Here is a 9,966-nt window from a genome sequence, read left to right as displayed (position 1 = left end):
GAAAGAGATTCAAGACTGGAGGGGACTCAGGACACAAAAGGCCACATTACAGAGTTCTGGGCTTTCTCTTAAAAGTAATAGGAAATTACTGGAGGATTGTGAGATTATATGTAAAGCCTTATATCCGAAGAAAAGGTAATTCTTGCTTTATCTAGAAAATGAAAGAGAGGCAAACAAGGGACAGACAGAAAGGTAAGTAAAAGGTCAGAAGAATGTGGTATAAAGGAAGGCAAGGAATAGTAATGTTTTAAAATGCTGGGAACACTCAACTGTGCCTAAAGCTCCTGAACAATCACATGAGACAGGACTGGAAAGTACCTGTTGCATTCAGTTACCTGGAGGCCATCAATGACTCTACTGAAAGCTGTTATCGAGAAAGGAGCTGGAAGAGAGGAAGTAGAAGAATGAGTGGGGATGGAGAAATGACAACAGTTGAGAATAAAAAACTGTTTTTCTGTGTCTGAATGGAAGGAAAGAGATGATGGCTGGAGGAGGATATAGGGTCACAGGAGCTTATTACCTTTTTTTTTTTTTTAAATAAGAATGGCTTGGAGAAATTTAAGTGCTAATGTATAGTATTTAATCAATACAAAGTTATAGAATATTTAGAGAGAGAAAAATATGATCAATGGGTTTTATTTTTTCTGTTTCAAGAAAGGCAGAAAGGGTTGGGTTTAAACAGATGGAGAAGAGTTAGGGAATGAAATCTCCTAAAATAGGAGAGAAGGAAGGAAAAACTAGATGAAGATGCAGATAAGTTGATGTATTTGGTAATAAGAAGAGGAGAGGTATGAAGTTATTATTGTATAGTTTTTATTTTCTATGTGAAGTAGGGTGCAAGAGGGAAGCTTTCAGTAGAGTGGGGAGAGAAAACAGAGTAAGGTCTTGAGGAAACTTTTAAACTTATTGATTTGGGGAGTGGGCAAATCTTAGTAGAGAAACAGAATCCTCACAGAGTTTTAAAGTGCTAGTTGTATTAGTGATCAATAATTCTGTGATATTACTACCAAATTGTTCCAGAGTATGATTGTCTTCACAAGTGTTCGGCTGCTCTAGGGCAGATGCAAAAGGTGAATGGCTGGGATAATTCAAGTTAAGAACTTTGCAAGAAAGTCTGACAGACAAAGGGTGAGGAAGTGTAGAGTACAGGCAAACACATTATTGAAATGATTGACATGTAAGATGGATAAAGTGCTATGTCAAGGTTGGGGGAGGCTATTGAATCAGAAGAAAGGAAAAAAGTTAGTGGGACTGAAGGCCCTGATGAGAATGACAAGCAGTTATGATGAAAGTGGTCAGACCAGCACGTTGGAAGGACAGGAGATTGGGATCAAAGCACGTAATGCTTGACTATGATTTTTAAGGTGAAGAAGTTATAGCTGATAACAAGTCCCTGAGTGGAAACATGCACTGGAGCTACTAAAATCTTTGAAATGCCTTTCTTAGAGAAGATGACTAGGAAGTTATCAACTTAGCCAGGGTTTTTAAATAAGTTCACAGAGGCCTAAGGTCTGGTAGAATCATTGGGAAGCTGAGAGGTTTAACTCTGCTTTCAGATCTTGAGGTAGATGGAATGTGTCTAAACATCTCTGTGAGAAGTAGCATATCCAGAAGAGAACCAGAGGAGAGCTTTAACATTCAGCACGGTATTTTTCTGAGTTCTTTGGCCTGAAGATAAATTAGGCCTACTCCGTTTCTGAATTCTCACTTCCTTGGAACTAATATAGCTTTTAGGGAGACAAAGACTATATATACCAATTAATCTATCTGGGATTCATTAATTTCAAATGTGGCCACTGCACTATAACCATAAAAAGAACTTGCATTAACCAACTCTATAAACTCTCTCGCTTAAAAAACTCTTTTCGTATTTCTTTTAGTTTGGGTCTGCTAACAACAAATCTTTCACTTTTTTTTTTTTTTTTTGCTTGTTTGTCTAAAACATCTTTATTTTGCTTTCATTGTTGAAGAATATGTTCACTAGTAAAAAATTCTAGGCTGAAAATTTATTTTCATTCAGCCCTTTTAAAATGTCAGTCTGTGGTTTACTGAATTCCATTGTTTCTATTGATAAGTCAGCCATCAGTATTGTTCTTGCTTCTTTGGAGATAATATATCTTCTAGCTTTTAACATATTTTGTCTTTGTGTTCAGCATCTCGACTATGATATGTTTAAATGTGTTTTTGTATTTAGAGGTTCTTAGAGTCTCTTAAATGTGTGACTTAGGGTCTTTTATTAGTTTTGGAAAAAATGCAGCCATTATTTTATTAAATATTGCTTCTGTCCTTTTCTCTCTCTGTCTTCACTCTCAGGGATTTCAATATGTTGATCTTTTCTCAAGATTCTATATGTCCTTACTCTCTTATCTGTTTTTTTCCAACTATTTTACACTCTATTTTTTCTGATATTTTCTATTAATCCATCTTCTAGTTGAATTCTCTCTTCAGCTACAAAAAGTATCTCGGTAAACACATCTATTGAGAAGCTTTAGTCATTGTGTTTTTTAGTTGTAGAATTTTTATTTAATTATTTTTTTAATAGATTCTAGTTCTCTGGTCAAATTTTTCATCTTGGCATCGTTTTTTTTTTTTTTCCTGGAAGAAATAAACACAGTTATTTTTTAAATCTATGTTGAATAAATATCCAGGTTACCTGTAGGCCAATTTCTACTTTTTTTTTCTTTCTTAGTCATAGTTCTTGGAATGTTTAGCAGTTGCTGTTTGAATGTCAAGCGTTTTATGTAAAAAACTGTGCTCTCAGGATGATGTTATTTTCCTCCAGAGAAGATTCACCTTACCTTTTCTACACGTAGCTAAAGTAGGAGGAGATAACATCCATCCAATCCAAGAGTTATCTTAGGGAGATCAGGTTGGAGTTTTGATAAGGTTTGGCTTACTTCATGTCTGCCTCCTCTCCTTAGGGTATAGACCTGCAGAGGGCAAAATGAGAGCCTTTATTTTATTTATTTGTTTGTTTTTTGAGAGCTTTTAGATATTTACTAAAACTCTTTCTTCTTGGTGGATCTTAACTTTGAGATCGCCAAAAATTTGGCTTTTTTTTTTTTTTTTATCACTACCCTCTCATCTTTATATTGTTTAAGAATCAGCCAACCCCATAATGTGAAATCAGCTGCTGAGTGCAGTGCTCTTTTCCTTAGACCTCTTTCCTCTGAAGGATCCTGGCACTTAAGCCCTGGCTGTCTTGGCAACTCTTAACTCCTTTTAAGAGTTTTCCTCATTATATTTAGATTTTAGCATCAGGAATATATGGGAGAAGACCATATATAATACCAAAACATGGCAAAGTGTAATTATTCAGGTACCCCCATTCCTTGGCTGAAAGGAATAACATAATATAGGATATATTCTTTACTAAAAGTTTACACATAAGGAAGGTGGTTTCCTCTGCCTCCTTGGAGGCATCTATGTCTATGAAGCTGTACCTTAATCCTCCTAGAGCACCTCTACCATTGTTGTGATGGCATATATAAACAGTTTGGTAAATAGTTGTACGAAGTGAAAGAGTCAACATTTCTCTCCCTCTTTTTGGCATTTTGGCCAATAAGAGGTAACAGTAATAGTCATGATCCTATTCACTGAAATTTACCAGAGATTTACTATGGACCAGGCTCTATGTTAGATATTTGATATAGATTATCTCATTTAATCCTTAGAAGAGCTTACAAGGTAGTAAAGATAATTGTTCGTATTTTATACTTGAGAAAACTGAAGCTTAAAAAGGTTAAGTCTACTTATACAAAGTCCCAGAGCCAGGAAGGAAATGGTACAGTTATTTTGGAGTCAGATTATTCTAATTCCAAGGTTTATGTTCCTTTCCAACATTTTGTCCTGCCTCTTGATGGGCCCTCTTTCAACCGAACTAGTTTCATGATTTTACTGAGTCCTGGAATCTTAAGATACTTCTTTAAATAAGGTAAGAGCTGTATTGTCTGAGGGAATTCACATGCAAATCTGCTTCAAGATATCTTAGGTATTTCCAGAGGCTTCCTTCCCCCACTCAGCCTTACTTTGATATATATTTTACATTAAATATTTCCACTTATAATTTCTATGGGAAATCTGAAAGTGTTTTTTTTTATTTTTTATTTTTAAATAAAGCTTTATGTAGGGACAGGAAGCAATTAGCGGTAGGGCTTTATTTTTGGAGGATGAAATTGATGGGGAGCGGGGTATGAGGAGAAATTGCTTTCTGCAGTGTCAGATGAATGAGTTATGGGGAATGATAACTCAGGCAGCAGCTTAGTACTTGCCGGTGAGTCAGCAGTGAGTCCATCCTCAGTCTCATTGCTGGAATCACAGCTGTTAGAGATACTTTTCCTGGCGAGGCTCCTCCCTGCCCTAATGTCTAGGGCATCGAGGCTCTGCCCATGTGATGTGAACCATTCAGTTACCTGTCCTGATGGAGAAAGATTCACAGAATTGTCTTCTTGTTTTCATGTAAATACTTCTAAATTTCTTCAGGATTGATTGGTGTTTCTGATAACCAGCAGAAACATCCAGTGACTTTCCATCCAGAGAATGAAGTTTGGGATTATTGTCACAACAAAATTTAGTTCTTAGGGCAACATTTTGTATTTTTACACAGCTTCAACTTTCTAGGGGATTTATAAATGGCAAAACATGATGGAAAAGCAAGGCAGGAAGATACTGCTCCAAGAGAAGTAGTAGATTGAAAGAGGTCATCTCGTCGTGATTGAAAATATGTGCATGTGTCAAGAAAACTAGAACCAAATCATTGTGGTTGTTGGGTTAGATGGTAGGATTGTCGGTGATTGTTTTTTACTTTCTTTTCCAGTTTTGATAAATGGGCTCACATTGTAAAATTTATTCTAAAAATAATCCTTTAGCATTTTGAAATAACTATCCATTTATGTGAAAAAAATTAGTCTAATAGCTTTAATATTTTAGTCTAAAAAATTAGTCTAATAGCTTTAATATTTTACGACGTCTTTTTCACAACTCCTGCTCAGACTCTTAAGGTCAACGTGGTCATGTGCATGGTGTCCAGTAGGAAATGGGTGAGGAGGACTAACTTTGCTCAGAATTTAGTTCTTTTTTATTCTGTGGAGAAAATGGGATTGTCCACATATTATAGATAAAGGAACTAATGTTCAGAGAGATTAAAGAAGCTTGGCTGAGTCAGTCAGCTAGCTGGTAAGTAATGGAATTCCGAGTCCAAGTTAGACTGTGGCCAAAGTCCACACTCTTTTTCAAAACGATGCTGCCCCAGATCCTGCTGGCTTACTGCTGGATTAATCATTCACTAAGAAAAATTGTATTGCTATATTATTCTCTCATTTTGTAAAACTAGGATTCTAAAACTCACTTCTCCTTGGCTTTTACTTTAGTGAGAAAGAGAAATCTTGAGAGCATTGCGTAGTATACACGTACATCTGTGTGTCTGACTTTAAGAAGATAAAAGAGACATAGTAAGCACTTAGTCAAGGGCTTGGACTCCCACAGAATATGAAGCAATTCTCAGACTCTCCCGTAAAGTTCTTAGATACGTGAAACTAAAGAAAAAGTTTAATGTTTTACTGTTTGGTACAGTAGTTATAATTGACAATTTGGGATGAGAAAGGGTGGTATTGTTGCAAAGTAGAGCTGTATGTACATTTTCACAAAATACCCATCCCATTGGCCCAGCAGGGCCTTCTTCTTTTTTTTTTTTTTTTTAATAAATGAGTAACATTTAAAGATTTTTTAAAATGTTTTGACAGTTAATATTGTACAATTAATGCTCTAAGCTTTGTTAAGATATTGATGTACAATATACTACACATATGTAAATGTGCAAAGTAGAGCTGTATGTACATTTTCACAAAATACCCATCCCATTGGCCCAGCAGGGCCTTCTTCTTTTTTTTTTTTTTTTTAATAAATGAGTAACATTTAAAGATTTTTTAAAATGTTTTGACAGTTAATATTGTACAATTAATGCTCTAAGCTTTGCTAAGATATTGATGTACAATATACTACACATATGTAAATGTACGATTTGGTAAAATTTAACATTTTATGCATTTTAACATTATGCATATACCTATGAAATACCATTTCAGTAAAGATAATCAATATATTCATTACCCGAAAAAGATTTTTTGCAATGCTATATTTTTGAAAAAAACAAAAAACAAAAAACTCATCAGCTAATTTGACAAGAACCTAGATGGGGACTCAGGTGGTGTGAATCTGGACTCTGATCTTGCTCGAAATAGCTCTATGAAATTCAGTGAGTCCCTTAATTTTTTCAGCCTTTAGTTTTCTCATCTGAAAAAGGAGGAGGCTGGACTAGATGGCTCTAAAGTTCAATAAAGCTAAGAGGACAGGCATTCTTAGGGTATTGGTTTGTGTCCAAATGGTTTTATGTAAAAATGTAGACTTCCTCAGTGGTCTGGTGGCAGCTGTGCTGCTTCATTCTTGCCCTGCTTTGCTTGATCGACTGATCATTAAATCATTTTATTTCTTTTAATTCTCTTTCACCCTGATTCAAGGTCACTCATGTCATTGCTTCCGTGTTGGTGTTACTAAGCTTAGGGAACTGTTCTACTTAAGAATTTAGGACTAGGGCTTGAGCAATACTGGGAATTTGACAATGCATTATGCGAAGATCAGATGAGGGGTGACAGGACCATCAGCTCCCCAGATATTTGCGAGGCAGCTTGGGCATTTTATGGGGGCCAGAGGCAAACTGTACTGGATGTATTTCAGGGCTGGGGGCAGGGAAGCAGATTGGAGTTTAATTAAAATTCTAATCCCAACTTTACCCATCTTCTTGCCAAGTCAGCAGCCAGCATTTTTGTTTGTGGTTCTGGGGATTTTGCTGTGATGACATACATAGCTACCTCAAAAACTCTTGCAAATTTGCCTAAAACGTCAACATGCTCACCAGATGCTTTAATCAAGCCTGGCACGCTGCCATCTTTTGCCTGTGTTTTCAGAGATACCTCCTTCACCACGGCCAGTACTCCTGGAGCGGGGAGGGCATTGGAGGGAGCCAGTGGTGAAAATTGAGCAGATTACAAATGAGAAAACAGGTTTATCACAGCACAGAGATCTTTCCAAACTGTTTCTGTTTTCTAGGTAGCTAAGTGGGATTTCTGAGGAGGGGCTGCTCTGACTTCAGCTTGGCCCACCATGAGGTTCTTCCTGCTTTGTGCCTACATGCTGCTCCTGATGATGTCCCAGTTGAGGGCAGTCAGCTTTCCTGAAGATGATGAACCCCTGAATACTGTTGACTATCACTGTAAGTAATCTAAAGAACATTTTCCTTTTCTAAGAAGGAAGCATTTTTGGTTTTGATTTTTCTAACCGTATTCGTTTTTAGAAAGAGTTTTGTATGCCTTAAAATGTTTTGCATGTCAATTTATCCAGAATAACTTCCTGGTGTTGAGAGAAAATGGGACGGTTTTGTTGAGTGCTTTTCTAAAGCAGCCCATATATAGGTTATATATTTTCAGTTAAAAGAACAAGACCATTTGCTGAATTTCATCGTTATTCATTTATATTCGAGACCTGAGGAGGAGAATTTAGTTAAAACCCTTCTACAACTAGTATATACAGCTAATCAATGCCGTATATTGATTCTTCAGCTCCATAATCCTGACTGATGCTTTAGCCCATTTTTACTTGCAGATTCAAGGCAATATCCGGTTTTTAGAGGACGCCCTTCAGGCAATGAATCGCAGCACAGGCTGGACTTTCAGCTGATGTTGAAAATGCAAGACACACTTTATATTGCTGGCAGGTAATTTTCCTCTCGTTGGTTTATTAGATTAAAATTCTTTTCTCTTGTGGTACTTGCATTAATGTGTCTAGTTCATGAAAAACTAATATGTGATTGCGATCAAAAATTGCAAGTAGCCAAAAATATTCACAGAGAAGAGTCAGTGTTGTGTACCAGGAACAAAATACAGAGCTAAAGCCTTAAGCGGCGCTGTTTTATTACTGCCATCAAGAAATCATATACTATTCTTTATTCCTAAAGCAGCAGGGGGAAAAAAAATCTTTCTTTTCTTTTTTAACTTGGAATTATTCGAGCAAATATTAGAAGTATGTCTATGCTAATACGAGTAGCAGTTTGACCCATGCCTGAAGAGAAGAGATTTCTTTGCTCCCTAACCACAGTGATATATAAAAGCTTCTCACTAATGAAAAAGTACCCTTTGTTGACTTAGTTGGAGACAGAGAAAATCCGAATGATCTCCGAAACACAATAAAGGCAGATCTGTAAAAATAAAATAAGAAACAGCTTAACATTTTTATGCATTCACATGATATGACTTACTGCCTTGTTTCCAACAGGGATCAAGTTTATACAGTAAGCTTAAATGAAATCCCCAAAACAGAAGTAATACCGAGCAAGGTAAGCTAGTGTAGTTGGCAAATTTACTTGGCTTCACTCAGAACTTGGTTACTGCTCCTCTCCCCTCCAAAAGTTTTGGTTAAAAATGGAACTTTGGTTTTGCTTGATTAATGCAGAAACTGACGTGGCGGTCAAGACAACAGGATCGTGAAAACTGCGCTATGAAAGGCAAACATAAAGTAAGTAAAACAGCCCAGAGCCTGCTAGATTTATGCTTTCTGTAGACTTGATCCCACAGTGTCAGCATATGGAATGTCTAATATTAATGTAATTATTACTTTCTCTAGGATGAATGCCACAACTTTATTAAAGTATTTGTTCCAAGAAACGATGAGATGGTTTTTGTATGTGGTACCAATGCATTTAATCCCATGTGTAGATACTATAAGGTAAGTATATTTTATATGATGTGCTTTTTTTCATCAACTTTTCTTCCTTCAGTGGTATGCTGTTAGAGTTGAATCTCTTATGCTATAACCCAGTAATTTGTATTACCTCTAATGCTATGGAAGAATAAAGACGGAATTCTTCAAATAGAATTTCAGTACAAATAAGCAGCATTGCCTTCAAACAGGTACAGTGAACAGATGTGACACCAGCTATTTACTTTTCTTTTGTAGCTGAACACCTTAGAATATGATGGGGAAGAAATTAGTGGCCTGGCAAGATGCCCATTTGATGCCAGACAAACCAATGTTGCCCTTTTTGCTGGTAAGATCCTTTAGTGTAATGAATAAAACTGATTAATGACATTGAAGGTGCAAAAGGAATGTAATGGAAGAAAAAAGGCCCATAACTAGGATACTACCTCGACAGAGGTGTTTCAAAGTCTAATAGCTATGAAAATTTTTTCAAAAAGAGAAGTGTTAGAAGTGAGCATATTATAATATAGTATTCTGACACTTGGTTTTGTTATTAATTAAGCCAGTGACCCTGAATAAGTCGCTTAACTTTTTGATGCTTAGATTCCTCATCTGTAAAATTACGTAATGTTATGGACTGACCTATCACAGATTGATTATGGGCATCAAGTTATCTTTGTTTCTGTATATGGGGATAACAGGTGAAAGCATTCCAAAGGGTGTAACACACTACACAGGGTAACACTCTACAGGATAATTATGGTTATTTTACTCAAAGTATAACTTTGGTTTCAGATGGGAAGCTGTATTCTGCCACAGTGGCTGACTTCTTGGCCAGTGATGCTGTTATTTATCGAAGCATGGGTGATGGATCTGCCCTTCGTACAATAAAATATGATTCCAAGTGGATAAAAGGTACCTTTGAAGAGCAGCACTGTGGGATCGCCAAGGGTAGTAGGATGGCCAAGTGGCAACGGAAGCCCTGGGCATCAGGAGGTTCAGTGCATGACTTAATATTATTTATTTAGAGCAAGTATAAGCTGCTCTGGTTGTGAACAGGGGCATTGACAAGGAATGAAGAGATCAGTAGCCATGACAAGAAAGTAGATTCATCCAGGATTTTATCTTGGGCGACCTCAAAGAAAAGAGGATCGATCCCATTTCTGTGTGCCAATCCCTAATTCTAAACGCACATAACACTCCTTGCCCACCCCCATC

General features: G+C 36.7%; 1 protein-coding gene across 1 annotated transcript in view; it reads left to right on the top strand.

Moving 5' to 3' along the window:
* The window catches only part of SEMA6D (semaphorin 6D), a 51,159-nt gene that overhangs the window by 31,289 nt on the left and 9,904 nt on the right, over positions 1 to 9,966 (top strand). Inside the window, exons 2-8 of the mRNA XM_025038954.1 lie at positions 7,105 to 7,267; positions 7,657 to 7,768; positions 8,326 to 8,386; positions 8,503 to 8,565; positions 8,674 to 8,775; positions 9,007 to 9,097; positions 9,544 to 9,663. Coding sequence (XP_024894722.1) covers positions 7,159 to 7,267; positions 7,657 to 7,768; positions 8,326 to 8,386; positions 8,503 to 8,565; positions 8,674 to 8,775; positions 9,007 to 9,097; positions 9,544 to 9,663 — 658 coding nt within the window. The 5' untranslated portion in view covers positions 7,105 to 7,158. The remainder of the gene's footprint in view (positions 1 to 7,104; positions 7,268 to 7,656; positions 7,769 to 8,325; positions 8,387 to 8,502; positions 8,566 to 8,673; positions 8,776 to 9,006; positions 9,098 to 9,543; positions 9,664 to 9,966) is intronic.

Source organism: Pteropus alecto, unplaced genomic scaffold (genome assembly GCF_000325575.1).
Source record: "Pteropus alecto unplaced genomic scaffold, ASM32557v1 scaffold86, whole genome shotgun sequence".
Classification (NCBI taxonomy): Eukaryota; Metazoa; Chordata; class Mammalia; order Chiroptera; family Pteropodidae; genus Pteropus; species Pteropus alecto.
Note: the sequence above shows the minus strand (reverse complement) of the source record. Positions and strands in the feature narration are given on the sequence as shown.